The sequence below is a fragment of the Nerophis ophidion genome, linkage group LG05 (assembly GCF_033978795.1).
Source record: "Nerophis ophidion isolate RoL-2023_Sa linkage group LG05, RoL_Noph_v1.0, whole genome shotgun sequence".
Classification (NCBI taxonomy): Eukaryota; Metazoa; Chordata; class Actinopteri; order Syngnathiformes; family Syngnathidae; genus Nerophis; species Nerophis ophidion.
Window position 1 is genome coordinate 19,924,138 of NC_084615.1, and position 19,607 is coordinate 19,943,744.

The 19,607-nt window shown below is 45.7% G+C and overlaps 1 protein-coding gene across 2 annotated transcripts in view; it reads left to right on the forward strand.

Moving 5' to 3' along the window:
• Positions 1–19,607, forward strand: part of atp11c (ATPase phospholipid transporting 11C) — a 171,474-nt gene that overhangs the window by 118,803 nt on the left and 33,064 nt on the right. For both annotated transcript variants that reach the window (XM_061900308.1, XM_061900309.1), the window contains exons 15-18: positions 14,824–14,895; positions 14,983–15,056; positions 18,781–18,884; positions 19,024–19,205. In XM_061900308.1, coding sequence (XP_061756292.1) covers positions 14,824–14,895; positions 14,983–15,056; positions 18,781–18,884; positions 19,024–19,205 — 432 coding nt within the window. The remainder of the gene's footprint in view (positions 1–14,823; positions 14,896–14,982; positions 15,057–18,780; positions 18,885–19,023; positions 19,206–19,607) is intronic.

Sequence of the window (19,607 nt, forward strand, 5' to 3'; positions counted from 1 at the left end):
CAACAGGGCAGTCGGTGGACAATAGCCGGGAAAGTACCGAGATAGCAATGGCAAAAAAGGGACGGCTCCCAGAGTGTTATCCGGCATCATATAGAAACATATGTAGTGTTCATCATGTGAGGCAATGCAAATTAAACAATAAAAAAACAAATAACGGTTTGAATTTGTAACGCAGGTGTCAAATACAATTGCGGAGACTATTATGCTCTTGTCTTGATATTACTCTTTGTGCACTTCCTAGTCACGTGACCGCCACAGTCCAATCATTTGTAGGCATACCGGTAGCCGAAAGTGACTGGTATGCTCTTGCTGTAGTTAATCTTTGGCAACTCGGCGCACTCCTCCCGTGTCACGTGACCGCCGCGGTCCAATTGGTGGTGCTTATAAGCCGGTAGCAGGAAGTAGCCAGGACACAGGACATGAGATCGATTGCATTTCTGCTCGAGGTAGGCTTTAAACCTTGTTGTCACCTGAAATATTGTGCTGACGGTTTTTTAAACCACATGCCTATTTTGTAACTTTATACAGACGACTTCCAGCGCAAGATTTTTTGTCATTAAGCCGTGTTTGACTGTAGAAGCTCAATTGGTGAGTCCATATTCATGACAATAGCACTTTAAGCAGGGGTGAGCGACCAAACATTAATTCATAGGGCGTGAATCCAGTTACATCATTCTTGGTACAATTGTACGCATGGCAGAGTGGTTTCACGTATACTTTCCATCGCTTCTTCTGCTTGGGCTCCAAGGTTCCGAGCATACTTAATAGAGTTCAGTTAAAGCGCTCTACAGGGTTCCCTCGTGGATGATATGGAGTAGTTCTTGTCTTAACAATACCAACAATCTCACAGAGTTCTTTTATGAGCTTAGACTCAAAGTCTGGTCCTTGATCAGTATGCAGTTTCTCAGGTATGCCATAGTAAACTATGAAGTGTTCCCATAAGTAACGTGCAACGGTATGTGCTTTCTGATTAGGGGTAGGTAAAGCCACAGCAAACTTGGTAAAGTGATCCGTAAGAACTAGTATGTCTTTGGTGTTACTCTGGTCAGGTTCTAAAGATAAAAAATCCATACACACCAACTCAAGTGGCCGAGTGGTGGTAATATTAACCAGGGGTGCGGCTCTCTCTGGTGGGGATTTTCGTCGGACACACCGGTCACAAGTCCTGATTTTGGTTTCAACATCTGTTGACATACGTGGCCAAAAAACTCTAGAGCGTACCAGGTCTAGTGTTCGCTCAGCACCTAAGTGTCCCATGTTATTGTGAAGACTTTTCAGAACCAAGGCCCTCAACCCTTCAGGTAAAACGAGCTGGAAAAGTTATTCATCTCTCTCTTTCCTTCTTATGTAGAGGACACCATCCACCAATTCCGGGCGGTTCAATTCTCGAAGAAGCAATGCCAATTCAGGAAGCTCGTGTCTCACTGTTGGAGATACATGCTCTCCCGTTTCCAACTGGTGAATGACCTCTCGGATGGATTGATCAGATCTCTGTTTCTCCCTGATTTCCTCAATAGACAAGGCTGGAACGACTAGCAACCCATGCTGATTTTCGTCCAGATAACTCTCAGGGATGGCTTTGACAGAGGTGGTCATGGACTCAACCAGTGTGATGGGAGGGTAATCAGTGGAACTGGTTGAACTCCAGTTTTTCACAAGACGACTTTGGCAAATGGCCGCGACGACTTCTGGGGAAATTTCATATTCGGGCTCACTGCTGTGCCCATCGGTGAACTGACGGATGAGATCTAGATCAGAGGAAGTATCAAGAGATGAATCATGGGGACGGCGTGACAGCGCATCAGCGTCAAGGTTTTGCTTGCCAGTCCGATACTGAAGTGTGAAGTTGTACGTTGAAAGTGCTGCAAGCCAACGGTGACTAGCAGCATCAAGTTTGGCAGATGTCAGGATGTATGTTAATGGGTTGTTGTCTGTAACCACAACAAAGTTAGCACCATACAGATAATCATGAAATTTTGCAGTAATGCTCCATTTCAATGCTAGAAATTCCAGTTTATGAGCAGGATATCGCGTTTCGCTGGTGGATAAACCACGACTAGCATACGCGATGGCTCTCAAGTGACCATCTTGCTCTTGATAGAGAGCTGCACCGAGACCAATGGCACTAGCATCTGTATGCCAGATGTATGGCTTCTTCGGGTCTGCAAACCCCAGAACGGGTGCAGTAGTTAGGTGCTCAATCAGGTTTTCAAAGGCACTCTGACATTCTGATGACCACCTTCCTCCAAAAGGTGTATGTGTCGAGTAGTGTGACTTGGAATTGGATCCTCTCTGTCTAGATCTACAGGTTGGTTTATAGCCCTTTGTCAAGTCATTCAGTGGCTTGGTTATCGCAGAATATCCTCGGATGAACCTTCGGTAGTAACCGGTGAATCCTAAAAATGATTTTAGCTCTTTCAGGGTGTGTGGAATTGGCCAGGTCTTTAAGGCAGAAATCTTCTCTGGATCAGTCTTCACTCCCTGCTCAGACACCACATGACCCAGGTACCGTACAGAGGTTTGGAAGAACTTGCACTTCTCCAGAGATAACTTGAGGCCATATTCCTTCAATCTGTTGAGGACTCTTAGCAGGCGCTCTTCATGCTCCTCCAAGGTTTGTGAAAAGACAATCAAATCGTCGAGGAACACAAGAACTTCCTTCAAGTGGAGATCTGTCATGCACTTTTCCATCAGGCGCTGAAAAGTTGAGGGAGCATTGGTAACGCCTTGTGGCATGCGATTAAACTCCCAGAATCCTAACGGAGTAACAAAGGCAGTTTTTGCTTTATCCGCTTCATTCATCTCAATCTGGTAATAACCAGACTTGAGATCTAATACGCTAAACCACCTTGAGCCAGTCAACGCTGATAATGATTCTTCCAGGTTGGGGAGGGCCTAAGCGTCTTTAATGGTTTGGAGGTTCAGCTTTCTGTAGTCAATACACAGACGGACATCACCATTTTTCTTGCGCACGACTACAATAGGTGAGGCAAAGGGAGAATCGGACTCTCTGATTACTCCCGCTTTGAGAAGATCTTGCAGATGTCGTCGAACTGCCTCTATATCCTGTGGATGTATTGGCCTTGGACGCTGCTTGAATGGGGTTTCATCATTCAGTTTGATGTGGTGTTTGACTTGTCCAGTTTTGCCAAAATCCAGATCGTGACAAGAGAAGACCTCTGGTATTCCTTTCAGTTTGGTCATAATCCTGTCTTTCCATTCCTTTGGGATGATTGAGTCACCAAAATCAAAATGTAGATTGTGCGAAGGACTTTCAATGAGTTCGGATGAAAGAGAAGTTTGATGTGACAAGATTTGAGGTGCCGTGATAAGATTGGCAATAGTGCTCAGAGATGGTATTGACACTTCTTGCTCCGACTCATTTTTGAGAATGACAGGAACTTTATCAATCAATCAATCAATCAATGTTTACTTATATAGCCCTAAATCACTAGTGTCTCAAAGGGCTGCACAGACCACCACGACATCCTCGGTAGGCCCACATAAGGGCAAGGAAAACTCACACCCAGTGGGACATCGGTGACAATAATGACCCAGTGGGACGTCGGTGACAATGATGACTATGAGAACCTTAGAGAGGAGGAAAGCAATGGATGTCGAGCGGGTCTAACACAATGGATCCAACACAGTCGCGAGAGTCCAGTCCAAAGCGGATCCAACACAGCAGCGAGAGTCCCGTTCACAGCGGAGCCAGGAGGAAACCATCCCAAGCGAGGCGGATCAGCAGCGCAGAGATTTCCCCAGCCGATACACAGGCGAGCAGTACATGGCTACCGGATCGGACCGGACCCCCTCCACAAGGGAGGGTGGGACATAGAAGAAAAAGAAAAGAAACGGCAGATCAACTGGTCTAAAAAGGGAGTCTATTTAAAGGCTAGAGTATACAAATGAGTTTTAAGGTGAGACTTAAATGCTTCTACTGAGGTGGCATCGCAAACTGTTACCGGGAGGGTATTCCAGAGTACTGGAGCCCGAACGGAAAGCGCTCTATAGCCCGCAGACTTTTTTTGGGCTTTGGGAATCACTAATAAGCCGGAGTCCTTTGAACGCAGATTTCTTGCCGGGACATATGGTACAATACAATCGGCAAGATAGGATGGAGCTAGACCGTGTAGTATTTTATACGTAAGTAGTAAAACCTTAAAGTCACATCTTAAGTGCACAGGAAGCCAGTGCAGGTGAGCCAGTACAGGCGTAATGTGATCAAACTTTCTTGTTCTTGTCAAAAGTCTAGCAGCCGCATTTTGTACCAACTGTAATCTTTTAATGCTAGACATGGGGAGACCCGAAAATAATACGTTACAGTAGTCGAGGCGAGACGTAACAAACGCATGGATAATGATCCCAGCGTCTTTAGTGGACAGAATGGAGCGAATTTTAGCGATGTTACGGAGATGAAAGAAGGCCGTTTTAGTAACGCTTTTAATGTGTGCCTCAAAGGAGAGAGTTGGGTCGAAGATAATACCCAGATTCTTTACCGTGTCGCCTTGTATAATTGTTTGGTTGTCAAATGTTAGAGTTGTATTATTAAATAGAGTTCGGTGTCTAGCAGGACCGATAATCAGCTTTTCCGTTTGTTTGGCGTTGAGTTGCAAAAAGTTAGCGGACATCCATTGTTTAATTTCATTAAGACACGCCTCCAGCTGACTACAATCCGGCGTGTTGGTCAGCTTTAGGGGCATGTAGAGTTGGGTGTCATCAGCATAACAGTGAAAGCTAATACCGTATTTGCGTATGATGTCACCTAGCGGCAGCATGTAGATGCTGAAGAGTGCAGGGCCAAGGACCGAACCCTGGGGAACTCCACACGTTACCTTAACGTAGTCCGAGGTCACATTGTTATGGGAGACACACTGCATCCTATCAGTAAGATAAGAGTTAAACCAAGACAGGGCTAAGTCTGACATACCAATTCGTGTTTTGATACGTTCTAATAAATTATTATGATCGACGGTATCGAAAGCAGCGCTAAGATCGAGGAGCAGCAACATAGATGACGCATCAGAATCCATCGTTAGCAATAGATCATTAGTCATTTTTGCGAGGGCTGTCTCCGTGGAGTGATTTGCCCTGAAACCGGATTGAAAGGTTTCACATAGATTGTTAGACGCTAAGTGTTCATTTAACTGCTCCGCAACAATTTTTTCAAGGATTTTTGAAATAAAGGGAAGGTGAGACACCGGTCGGTAGTTTACCATGAGGTCAGGATCGAGGTTAGGTCTTTTAAGAAGAGGATGAATAACCGCTTTTTTGAATGCTAGGGGAACAGTGCCCGAGGAGAGTGATAAGTTTATAATATTTAGCACTGATGGACCTAATAATACAAAGAGCTCCTTGATCAGTTTCCCAGGAAGAGGGTCAAGTAAACATGTTGTCTGTTTTATTCCATTTACACGTTGTAACAATTCCTCTAATGTTATTTCCTCAAAACGAGAGAAACTATTTTGGAGGGCAGTATCCGCCGTATATACAATCGTGTCAGTGTTAATAGAACCACGTTGTAGCTGGGACGCATTGTCTTTAATCTCCTTTCTAATGACTTCAATTTTCTTACTAAAGAATTGCATAAAGTCATCAGCTGAGTGGGTTGAGCTACTGGAAGGGGTCCCTTGTTGGTTTAGCGATGCTACCGTACTAAACAAAAATTTAGGATCGTTTTTATTACGGTGGATGAGATTTGAGTAATATTTAGCTTTAGCTATGGTAAGCATGCGTTTATAAGTTATTAAACCATCACTCCATGCTTGATGGTGCACCTCAAGTTTAGTCGTGCGCCATTTGCGTTCCAGCTTTCTACATAATAATTTCTGAGCTCTAGTTTCTTCTGTAAACCACGGGGTGCTTTTTTGGAGCCTTTTTTAACTTTAGCGGTGCTATGTTATCAATGGTTTCGCGCAGGGCGTCGTTAAAGTTGTTAGTGAGGTTATCAATAGAGCCCACATACTTTGGGAATGGTGCCATTACCGAGGGCAGTAGGTCAGCAAGAGTTGTCGTTGTGGCTGTATTAATGTTGCGGCTGCTATAGCAGTTATTATTATTATTAGTTTGACGAACATGCGTCTGAACCTCGAATTTTATAAGGTAATGATCGGACAATACTTTAGTATACGGGAGTATCGTAACTTTGGAAACGGTGATACCCCTGACAAACACTAGGTCTATTGTATTACCGTTGCGATGCGTGGGTTCATTTATTATTTGTGTGAGACCACAGCTATCAATTACAGTCTGGAGCGCTACGCACGGTGGGTCCGATGGGGTATTCATATGGATATTAAAGTCCCCCATTATGATTATATTATCGGCGTGTGTCACTAGATCAGCAACGAACTCTGAGAATTCATTGATAAAGTCCGAATACGGCCCTGGGGGGCGGTAGATAACAGCCAGGTGTAGAGGCAGCGGTGTGACAGACCTCATGGTAAGCACCTCAAACGATTTATATTTATTATTTATGTTAGGACTAAGGTTAAAGTTGTCGTTGTATATTAGTGCGGCCCCCCCACCCCTTTTAAGCGGACGGGCAATATGCGCATGTGTAAAGTTAGGAGGACATGCCTCATTTAGCGCAAAAAAGTCGTTTGGTTTAAGCCAGGTTTCGCTGAGACCGATGACGTTAAGATTGTTGTCTCTGATAATATCATTAACTAACAACGTTTTAGGAGACAATGATCTTATGTTTAAAAAACCTATATTATAGGTAGTGGGCTGTTTTAGGGAGTTTTTGATCAAATTATCCGTAGTAGCAATATTAATAATTCTGTGTTTATTATGCCCAGTGCATTTAGTATAGTTACGACCATATCTAGGAATTGATACAACAGGAATTTTCCGATTGTTTGATTGTTGCTTTGATATACTGCACGCATCATGGTTAGCCACCTCAGTAACGGGAATTTTCCGATTGTTTGTTTGTTGCTTTGATAAACTGCACGCATCATGGTTAGCCACCTCAGTAACGGGGATTTTCCGATTGTTTGTTTGTTGCTTTGATAAACTGCACGCATTGTAACGATCTGTCACTTACTTTCTGATAGTTTTTCGTGTTTTGTACTTTGTTTCCTGTTCAGTGCTCTTATTTTGTCATACTTCCTGTTTACTCCGCTGAGCACTGTTTTTGTCACACTCGCCGTTGATTGGCAGCGGTCCTCAGCTGCGGTCAATCAACAGGTCTATTTATGTTTCACTCGAGCACTCCTCAGTGCTCGAAGTTAAACCTATGTTGGGAACATCTCCATGCAAGACTGCTTTCTGTTTATATCTTTTACTTTGATGAAATTAAAATCATCTTACCTGCTTTCTGCTCTCCTGGATTTTTGCATACTTGAGGTCACACAACTGCAGCCATGCGACATCCCAACAGTAACTTCGAGCCAGAAAATTGTGACCTCGCGAGAATCCCTGTCGGCAATCCTCAGCCGACGTTCTGGACCGCACAATTCCTGGAGGACTTGAAGGCCAGGTTTGTGCGGTCCCAGCCTACAGACGCGGACCCTCTCCCCGCGGCAACGCCACCGGCTTCGGCTCTCCGACCGGCGCGTCCCCCGCCGCCATCTTTCCTCTCGGCTCAACGGCTGGCTACGGCTCTCCGACCAGCACGTCCGCCACTTCCTGCATGCCTCGCGGCTCCTGCGGCAACGCTACCGGCTACGGCTCTCCGACCGGCGCGTCCTCCGCCGCCATCCTTCCTCTCGGCAACGCTGCCGGCTACGGCTCACCGACCGGCGCGCCCGCCTCCTCCTTCACGTCTCGCGGCTCCTGCGGCTCCGTCGCCGACTGCGGCTCTCCGACCGGCACGTCCGCCGCCGCCATCCTTCCCGTCGTCTGCTGAGCTGCTTCTCCCTGCTCCTACGCAGCTTCCAGCGGCTGCTCCCCGGCTGCTCTTTTTGCCAGCTCCCGCTCTCTTTTTTGGTCCGCCGAGAGCTCCAGTGGAGCCCACAGTGAGGTCGCTTTTGTCCTCCTGCTGGGACTTGGCACGGGACGTGTCTTCGTCCCTCCTCCTGGTCCCCTCCCGCCCGTCCCTGGTTTTCGCACCGGGGGACTCCGACGAGCAGGCACGTTTTCCCGCATGTGTGAACGGTGTCTGGCAGCCACCTAGTGGAGGGGGGCCCACTATACACTGCGGTGCAGCCAGGCACACACCGCTGTCATCCCCGCCAGCGTCTCCTTCCACGGAGACATCTACGTCCCTAGCGGGCTTTCGCACAGCTCCAACGCCGGCTCCACGCCTAGCCCCAACGCCGGCTCCACGCCGAGCCCCAACGCCGGCTCCACGCCGAGCCCCAACGCCGGCTCCACGCCGAGCCCCAACGCCGGCTCCACGCCGAGCCCCAACGCCGGCTCCACGCCGAGCCCCAACGCCGGCTCCACGCCGAGCCCCAACGCCGGCTCCACGCCGAGCCCCAACGCCGGCTCCACGCCGAGCCCCAACGCCGGCTCCACGCCGAGCTCCAACGCCGGCACTACGCACGGTTCCAACGCCGCCAAGAGCAGCACCACGCCGGGCTTCGTCACCGCCGGCATCCGCTATTCCTCGGCCAGCATTTGCTGCTCCTCGCCCGGCGTCATCTGCCGCTTTCACGCCGCCGATGACATCTGCAACAATCACGCCTCCGATGACGTCTGCCGCTTTCACGCCGCCGATGACGTCTGCCGCTTTCACGCCGCCGATGACGTCTGCCGCTTTCACGCCGCCGATGACGTCTGCCGCTTTCACGCCGCCGATGACGTCTGCCGCTTTCACGCCGCCGATGACGTCTGCCGCTTTCACGCCGCCGATGACGTCTGCCGCTTTCACGCCGCCGATGACGTCTGCCGCTTTCACGCCGCCGATGACGTCTGCCGCTTTCACGCCGCCGATGACGTCTGCCGCTTTCACGCCGCCGATGACGTCTGCCGCTTTCACGCCGCCGATGACGTCTGCCGCTTCGACGCCGCCGATGACGTCTGCCGCTTCGACGCCGCCGATGACGTCTGCCGCTTCGACACCGCCGATGACGTCTTCCGCTTCCACGCCGCCGATGACGTCTTCCGCTTCCACGCCGTTGATGACGTCTTCCGCTTCCACGCCGTTGATGACGTCTGCCGCTTCCACGCCGTTGATGTCTGCCGCTTCCACGCCGGCACCAACATCGGCTCCTCAGCCGCCTCCTGCAGAGGTATCTGTTTTGGCTGCAGCCCCCGCCGCTTTGTCTGCTGTCTCCGGGCCTGCTTCAGCGCGCCCGCCTCCACGTCAGCCGCGGATGTGGCCGTGCCCTGGGCGTCCTCCTCGCGGGATGCACTCGTCTCTTTTTCGGCCAATGATGTGGCTGTTCCGTGGCCGCCCGCCCCGCCAGTTCCAGCGGCGCTCTACGCGCCGTCGCCACCTGACTTTCCCTCGCTGGCTGCGGGGACACGAGGTTTGGCGACCTTCCACCAAATCCTCCTTCCATCCTCCCTTACTTTGTGGACATTTTTTTCCATTTTTCTTTTCCAGGGAACATCTGGTATCTGTTCCTTGAGGGGGAGGTCCTGTAACGATCTGTCACTTACTTTCTGATAGTTTTTCGTGTTTTGTACTTTGTTTCCTGTTCAGTGCTCTTATTTTGTCATACTTCCTGTTTACTCCGCTGAGCACTGTTTTTGTCACACTCGCCGTTGATTGGCAGCGGTCCTCAGCTGCGGTCAATCAACAGGTCTATTTATGTTTCACTCGAGCACTCCTCAGTGCTCGAAGTTAAACCTATGTTGGGAACATCTCCATGCAAGACTGCTTTCTGTTTATATCTTTTACTTTGATGAAATTAAAATCATCTTACCTGCTTTCTGCTCTCCTGGATTTTTGCATACTTGAGGTCACACAACTGCAGCCATGCGACATCCCAACACGCATCATAGTTAGCCACCTCAGTAAAACACATGTCCAACTCTGAAACACTCAAAGCAGAAAAAACTTGTTCTAATTTAACTGACTCCTTACCCAGACCAGTAGTCTCGCATTTTCCATTTAAATCCGTCTTCAGGATGGAGGGAAGTGGTGTTCTGTGGGGATTAGCCTTCTGCTTTGTTTTTAGCCCCGCTCGGCATCCGCGTTTCCGATCACACCGCTGGCGTCTGCTCCGTAGACGGCCCCCGCTGCTACTATACTCCCCTGCTTCACAGGCCGCTGGATGTAGCCGCCGACGTATTCCCATGCTAGTTAGCACGTTTAGCACGCACGCGTCTATCAGTCCAAAACGGCCCGATATGTCCACATCCAGAAGTGTCTGGCAGTCGTACGTGATCACGGAGTGACCACGATGTGAGCCAGCCATAAAGTTTGTGGAATTGTCCGGTATTTCTGCCAAATGTTCCATCTTTAGCAAGAGCCCCTTGAGGACGCAGCCCGTCCGGGCGCCGCCATCTTGGAGTCTTTATTAGAGGTATTCTTTGCAATAGTAATGAGACAACTTGTCACACAAAGTCCACCAGCCACTGGAGATGAGGGATGCTCAATGAGTACAGAATAGCCTGCAGGTGGAGTTTTTCCATATATGGAGCCTTCAACCACAACCGTGTGGCCAAGGGGAATTGTAACTGATCCTTCACTTGATAGCTTCACAAAACTTTCGCTGCCCAACTGTGTTTGTTGGCGCCGCAGTTGGAGCAGTTGCAGGACAGCTCTGTATCCGTGTGTCTTTGGCTGGAAAGTGCCTTGATTTCTCTCCACATACTGGTCGTACAATGGCTCAAGGGTATTTATACCAATCAGTACTTGTGATTGAAACTCTGGGCGGGAATCCGGAACCACGAGTGCGAGTGTTGCTACTTCAGTGTCTTCACCAACAAAATCTTTAGGGAATGTAACAATCATTTCAATGTAGCCCAGGTAGGGTACAGTTTGGCCGGCTGCCCCTTCAACTTGCAGAAGGTCGGAGAGAGACTTCAAGGGTTCTTGAGAAAAATATTTATTATAAACTGCAACAGGAACAGTTGTAACTTGGGACCCAGTATCGAGTAAGCAGGAGCAGACTTGACCAGCGATGCGGACTTAACTTGTACACTTAGATCCAATCAACCCTTTCGGTAGACATGTTTTTGTGATTGGAGAAGGAGTAAGTTTAGTGCAGGTAACAGCTGTAAGATTTTTGGGACATTTTTGATCCAAAGCAGTTCCAATTCGTCCCGTAACAGGAACTGGGGTCAGTTTAAAGAATGACCTGTGCTTGAATTCTTCCATCTCTGTAACTTCTCTGCATGTTGTCTTTTCTTGAATGAGACCAGAGCAGGATTTGGAGGACTGTCACATGTTGCTTTAATGTGCCCTTCTTCACCACATTGGTAGCAATAACCGGGTCTTGGTCCAGACGGTGCAGAACTGGAGTGTCGAGTAGAGGATTTGGCATGTAGGGAACCAGCACCAGTTGGTGTCTTAGCTGGTGAGGCTTGTTTTTTTTCCGGTGGGCGGTGATCAAAGCTGTCAATTGTCTCTGTATATCTGCCAGTTGTTTTGTAAGTTTTTCCAGTGTTGTACTTTGATGATCTTCACCACCAGCATAAGCATATTGTGCTTGAGTTGTTGCTCTTGTTTTGGATGGGCCGAGATGCTGCTTCATGCGAAGGGTCTTGGCTGCTTTTCGGTCCTCCTCTGTGCGCAATAGCAGCAATAGTTCAGCGAAGGATGGCGGATTTTGCTTACGTTGCCTGAGTTGGAGCTCGGAGATTACGATATTGTCCCAACAGCCTCTACAAAAGTGGTTGAGTAAGTGTTTCTTTGTCTCCTCGTGTGGAACCTCCCCCTCTCTTGACAGCTAAATTGAGAGCAACTCAATGAGTTGAATGGCCATTCAACATGAAAGTAATTTAAAGAGAAAAACACAAGTACTATATACAATTCCATTTAACTATTCAGTGTCTCTGGATCTTGTTTAAATCTCAGTTCAGATAGTTGTTCTCGGGGGAAAAAAAGGATGGCAGTACAGTCCATGTGCTGCAGGTAAAGTGAATATTGTAAAGGGTCGGCTCGAGAGCCTCCTGCCAGCCCAGACAGAGCAGCTGGTGAGGTTCTTGGCTGGAATCTTCCAAACTTGATCCTTGGACTAGGTGTTTATTTTCCTTAGCTCGCCATCAAAAAGAGAAGCCTGGCCTGTGTAAGAGCCAGAACCAATCTTATATATCCATGTGTACACAAATCTTCATTAAATAACACAAAATTGCGTTATTTAGTATTCATAGTATATTATCCAACAATATACTATCAAGTATTCATAATATATTATTCAATAATATATTAAGTATTCATAATAAATATTCAATAATTTCTAATTCTTTCCTCAATATTGTACAATACAAATCAATAAACATCGGAATCACAATATGCAATAAAATGCTAAAATAACCATTAGCAGCATAATTATGACCTATACAAAGCAGTCAGTGCACTAAATGTGCTTATGATCTAAACACATAAAAGTACATTCAATACACAAATGTGATCATTAGTTTAAGTCAAACCATTTATATAGACGATTGAGAATATGCCACAAAGACTGTTGCAATGAAGAAAGATGAATGCTTAAAGTGCTATTGTCATGAATATGGACTCACCAATTGAGCTTCTACAGTCAAACACGGCTTAATGACAAAGAATCTTGCGCTGGAAGTCGGCTGTATAAAGTTACAAAATAGGCATGTAGTTTAAAAAACCGTCAGCACAATATTTCAGGTGACAACAAGGTTTAAAGCTTACCTCGAGCAGAAATGCAATCGATCTCATGTCCTGTGTCCTGGCTACTTCCTGCTACCGGTTTATAAGCACCACCAATTGGACCGCGGCGGTCACGGGACACGGGAGGAGTGCGCCGAGTTGCCAAAGATTAACTACAGCAAGAGCATACCAGTCACTTTCGGCTACCGGTATGCCTACAAATGATTGGACTGTGGCGGTCACGTGACTAGGAAGTGCACAAAGAGTAATAGCAAGACAAGAGCATAATAGTCTCCGCAATTGTATTTGACACCTGCGTTACAAATTGGTCCAGGTTATCAGGGACTGTTATTACTGATGGACAGGTGACTGCAGCCGAGCACGTAAAAAAACCCTTGTCTCCATGGCAACATCTCTGTCGCATTCACTCATTTGCCGCTTTTCAACTAACGCGAGGGTAGGCAACCCAGAACGTTGAAAGAGCCATTTTGGACACAAATTTCAAGCGCCATTCATATAAAACTCGCGAGCCGCACTAACATTAAACTTTCATATTAAGGTGGGGGCCGCAAAATAACGTCTGAGACCCCTGATTTACAGTAAAAAAAAACAGAAACAGAACAATTCTGGCAATTGAGCTGTCTTTTTTTTTGTATAAAAGTACTGTTTTTCCATTTACAGTAATATACACTACATTTTTGATTGGTAACACTAAATGGTCCCTAGTGTGTGGATGTAAATGTGAATGTTGTCTGTATATCTGTGTTGGCCCTGCGATGAGGGCGTCTTGTCCAGGGTGTACCCCGCCTTCCGTCCGAATGCAGCTGAGATAGGCTCCAGCACCCCCCGTGACCCCAAAAGGGACGAGCGGTTCGGTTCGGAGGTGTACCGAACGAATTTTCACACGGACATTTTAAGTTGCGTACCCCATGTTGTATAAACCATGCACACCGAGGCACAACACACGGCATACTAGCAGCGACCGGGCTACGATAGACTGACTATACCTCCTCTTTTCACCGGACATGTCCTCTTTTGCGGGGCTGTCCGGGTGGAGTTTCTTAAATGCCTCCAATGTCCGGCATTTTAAGTTAGGGTTGCGTGTATTTTCAATGTACGTTCAGAGTTAAGAAGGAGTTGAAAAGAAAACAAATTGTGTACTCAGCAGCATTCGTGAGGGAGGAGCAGAGACAGAGAGAGCGAGAGAGTTATGATAAACGCGCATGCGTTGCCAGGCTCTGCTTTTTATCCATAGATTTATCAGATTTTATTTTTTATTATCTATAGCAGGGGTGTCAATAGTGTGCCCTGAAGGCCATTTGCGTTCCACAGCTAAAGTTTTAAAGGCCCACGGCACATTCTAAAAATACTATTAAAATAAACCAAAACATAACAAAAGTGAAATAAAAAAGCTTACAAGTTGAATGTAATTTAGAAAAGTTGCAATGTTGACTAATAAAACAAAGCTGTTTTTTTTTCTGTCATTGCTCAAAACATAATATTGAATCAAAATCAATGTTATGATGAATTATTGACATATCCAAGGTTTCCATTACTTCACATCAAATATTCCACTCAGATTAATATTTTTGGTGGAAGATTTTGCAAATTTGGTAAATAAACAACCAAAAAAATTATATTTTGTTGTTTTCTCACTGTACCGAAAATGAACCCAACTGTGACCTCTGAGGTCACAGTTGGGTCACAGTACCGAACCGAAATGTTTGTGTACTGTTACACCCCTACCTTCCATCCATCCATCCATCCATCCGTCTTCTTCCGCTTAGCCGAGGTCGGGTTGCGGGGGCAGCAGCCTAAGCAGGGAAGCCCAGACTTTCCTCTTCCCAGCTACTTCGTCCAGCTCTTCCTGGCGGATCCCGAGGCATTCCCAGGGCAACCGGGAGACATAGTCTTCCCAACGTGTCCTGGGTCTTCACCATGGTCTCTTACCTTTTAGTTTAAAAAAAAAATCTACTAATAAAATGCATTAAAAATGTGTAATAATAGTATTCACTGTTAGAAGCGTCCCTCTGGTGCCAAACATAGCTGCAATGTGGCCCTCAGTGTTGTCACCTCTGTTTTAAGATTCTTTGGACTGGAGTGAACGTTCATTTGTGAGGCTTTGTCTCCACCTGCAGGTATGGCTTCACATTTCTGGGTCTGGAAAGTAAAGCCATGAAAATCCTCAACAACAGCAATGAAATCGAAGTGTAAGTCAATGGAGTCTTTTGTCTTTGCTCCTGTACTGTATCTTGTTCTTGAGTGTTCACCTTTTTTTTTCAAATCTTCTTTAACAGATACGAGCTGCTCCATGTGTTGAACTTTGACCCAGTGAGAAGGCGCATGAGTGTCATTGTCAAAGGCAAATCAGGTGATCACGGTTTAATTTCTATTCACAAGTATTGTAGGTAGTGGGGGTGTGACAGTACGCTATAATCACCTAACGGTACGTACCTTGGATTTTATTTTGTTTTCCACTGTTCAGTTCATTTTTTGACCAGTAAGGGAACAAAATCCATCCATCCATCCATTTTCTACACTGCAAAAAATGTATTCTAAGTAAGATGAAATATCCCAAATAAGGGTTATATATGCTTATTTTCTGTCTGATAAGATAATTCTCCTCACTAAGCAGATTTTATGTTGGAGTGTTTTACTTGTTTGAAATGTTTTGGCCCTAAATGATCTCAGTAAGATATTACAGAGATCTTATGACCTATATTGAGTAAAACATGCTTAAAACTAGAATATCAACTGTTGCAAAGCTGTGTCATCAACACTCTCAAGTACTCAAGTATAAAACTGCTATTTCAAAGTAAGAATTGCTTATTTCAAGCATGAAATAAGAAAATGTGTGTATGTGTGTGTGTGTATGTATGTATATATATATATATATATATATATATATATATATGTGTGTGTGTGTGTATATATGTGTATATATATTTATATATATATATATATGTGTGTGTGTGTATATATGTGTATATATCCATCCATCCATCCATCCATCCATCCATTTTCTACCGCTTATTCCCTTTCGGGGTCGCGGGGGGCGCTGGCGCCTATCTCAGCTACAATCTGGCGGAAGGCGGGGTACACCCTGGACAAGTCGCCACCTCATCGCAGGGCCAACACAGATAGACAGACAACATTCACACTCACATTCACACACTAGGGCCAATTTAGTGTTGCCAATCAACCTATGTGTATATATATTTATATATATATATGTGTGTGTGTGTGTATATATATATATATATATATATATATATATATATATATATATATATATATGTATATATATATATATATATATATATATATATACACGTGTGTATATATGTATATTCCTTGCTCACTAATTGAATTGACTTGGCGCGATGATGTCATGTTATCGATGGGAAAATGCAAGACAATGTAATGCCGAGCGCATATCATTATGTCAAGATAATGGCACTAACATTTACCTAATTTAAGAATATTTTTCAACATATTGAGAAAAAAGGTCTCATATTTGTTTTTTATTAAGAAACGTGCACTTGTTATTAGTGAGAAAATACTTATTTTAAGGTATTTTTGGGTTCATTGAGGTTAGCTAACTTTACTTGTTTTGGAAAGTCTTGACAAGCCAAATTTTCTTGTTTTATTGGCAGATAATTTTGCTTAGTTCATATAAAATGCCCCTATCTTTTGTATTTTTTTTTCTTGTTTTTGAACACTGACTTTTTGTAGTGTACCGCTTGTCCTTTTCGGGGTAGCAGGGGGCGCTGGAACCTCATAGCAGGGCCAACACAGATAGACAGACAACATTAACACTCATATTCGCACACTAGGGACCATTTAGTGTTGCCAATAAACCTATCTCCAGGTGCATGTTTTTGGAGGTGGGAGGAAGCCGGAGGAGACCCTGCCCCAAGTGGAGGAGTTCAAGTACCTTGAGTCTTGTTCACAAGTGAGGGAAGAGTGGATGGTGAGATGGACAGGTGGATCGGTGCGGTGTATTCAGTAATGCGGACGCTGTATCGATCCGTTGGGGTGAAGAAAGAGCTGAGCCGGAAGGCAAAGTTCTCAATTTACCGGCCCATCCTCACCTATGGTCATGAGCTTTGGGTTAGGACAAGATCACAGCCATGATCACCCTATCTCTCCCTTAGAGATAGGGTGAGAAGCTCTGCCATCCGGGAGGAGCTCAAAGTAAAGCCGCTGCTCCTCCACATGGAGAGGAGCCAGATGAGGTGGTTCGGGCATCTGGTCAGGATGCCACCCGAACGTCTCCCTAGGGAGGTGTTTAGGGCACGTCTGACCGGAAGACCCAGGACACAATGGGAAGACTATGTCTCCCGGCTGGCCTGGGAACGCCTCGGGATCCCCCGGGAGGAGCTGGACAAAGTGGTTGGGGAGAGTGAAGTCTGGGCATCCCTGCTTAGGCTGCTGCCCCCGCGACCCGACCTTGGATAAGCGGAAGAAGATGGATGGATGGATGGATGAGTGTCCAGGCACATATTTTCTGTGTTTATGAATTTAAAAAAGAAAAAAGATTTTGTGACAATAAAAAATATCGATGTAATCATAGTAGTGTCGACTAGACACACTCTTGTACTTGGTATCATTACAGTGGATATCAGGTGTGCTATTGTATCCTCCTACGGTGTAGAGTGAAGAATGTTTAGCTCTTCCTCGTCCTCTAGTGATAATGATACTTGTAAGAAACATACTTTATTTGTCGCCATGCAGGGCGAGGATTAGTGATTTAGAAGTAGTTAAAACACTGTGGATGGACGCTAGCCGCTAACTAGCTAGCCAAGTCAGAAAGCACCTCTTCCTGAGGGCATTTCAGTGTTATAACTTCACCTTTATATTTACTTTTTAAGCCAAAGTGCGTTCGTTCTCCCTTTTTTGTCTCCACACTGTGTCTGCTTGTAAGTACTCAGTGATAGAATAGAATGGAAAATAGTTTTATTGTCATTATTGCAGTGAACAGGTTCAAAGAACAACAAAATTGGAGCAGATCCCCTAAGGCAGTGGTCCCCAACCTTTTTGTAGCTGTGGACCGGTCAACGCTTGATAATTTGTCCCGCGGCATGGCAAGGACAAATTTATTTATTTCATTTTTTCTTTGTCATGTAAAAGGGAAGATTTTTGGATTGGTGCACTAATTGTAAGTGTATCTTGTGTTTTTATGTTGATTTAATAATTGAAAAATAAATAAAAAATTATAAAAAATTATTCTGCGGCCCGGTACCAATCGAGCCGCGGCCCGGTACCTGGGGACCACTGCCCTAAGGTGCATATACAATTTGGTAATGTAAATTGTAAAAAAAGATAGAAAACAAAATATGTACCTATATATATGTATATATATCCACACACATGCATATATGCATACATATGTATATATATATACATATACACATGTAACATTATTGCACATTATAGTCCTAAAAAATAAAAAGACATGAGGACATGATGGACACATTGTGCTCACTCAGTGCCTGTTTAATGCTACTATGGCTCTTGGGTAAAAGCTGTTTTTAGTCTTTGTGCCCGCTTTTAGCACCCTATAGCGTCTGCCCGAGGGTAGCAGTTCTAGGTGGCAGTGCCCGGGGTGGAATGGGTCTTTCGGGATGCTCTGTGCTTTCCTGAGACAGCGGGAGCTGTACAGGTCAGCCAGGGAGGAGAGGGGGCATCCGATGATCTTCTGGGCGGTCTTTATGACCCTCTGGAGCGCCGTTCTCTCTGCGGCCGTGCAGCTGCTGAACCCCACGCAGATGCAGCAGGTCAGGATGCTTTCAATGGAGCACCGGTAGAAGGACACCAGCAGTTCTTGTGAAAGGTGGTTGTTCCTGAGTATTCTCAGGAAGTGCAGTCTCTGGTGTACCTTCTTGATGTGATTGTGAGCTGCCAAACATGCTCCTATGCGCGTAAAACCAGCAGTGTCGTGACGCTGAAAAAAAAAATATGGCAAACCGGTACTTTTCAAACAGAGTATTGTACCGTTTTTTGATTCATTAGTACTGTACAACCCTAGTTTTTTACCACGAAAAGGCAACGCCCAGATGTTAATATGTTTGTTTCATATTAATGTCGAACAGGTGATATCCTGCTCTTCTGCAAGGGAGCAGACTCCTCCATTTTCCCCCGTGTCAAACTGGAGGAAGTGGAACGGATGCGCACGCACGTGGACCGGAATGCAGAGGTGGATTGATGACACATCCTCACCCGCGACCACTCTGTATCTTTTTTTTCCCCCTGCCAGATTGGGACCCGTCTCTCTTACGCGACTGTAAAGTTCTGTGTGTGTGTGTGTGTGTGTGTGTGTGTGTGTCACCGGGCAGGAAGGCTACAGAACATTGTGTGTGGCTTACAAATGTCTCAGCACAGAGGAGTACGCCCAGGCAGACGCGGGACTGAGGGAAGCCAGGCTGGCCTTGCAGGACCGAGAGGCGAAGCTCATGGCTGTTTACAACGAGGTGGAGACCGGCATGAGTCTCATCGGGGCGACTGCCGTTGAAGACCGGTGGGTGCTCACAGCACATTTGCTTCTTTGCCTGATGTGACTATACCTGGCTCATTTTGGGGATATTTTTTTTTAGGACAGCAGTTATACTTTTTGTTAATTGACACTGCCCTCATGTGGTTGAGTTAGAGTACAACATAACAAGTGTCCTATTTAATGTTTAGTTTTTGTATATGAGAGGTTTCCCAATTATCATTGTGGGATCGGATTTGGACCGCTATTTTTTTCTTTTTTTTTAACTGATCGGCTAATGATCTTTACTGCAACTGCGTCTCATTATTTACATGACTAAATATTCTACTCGCGTGGAAGATTCCTTCAAAATAGAGATGTCTGATATTATCGGCCGATAAATGCTTTATAAAGTAATATCGGAAATGATCTGTATCGGTTTTGAAGAGT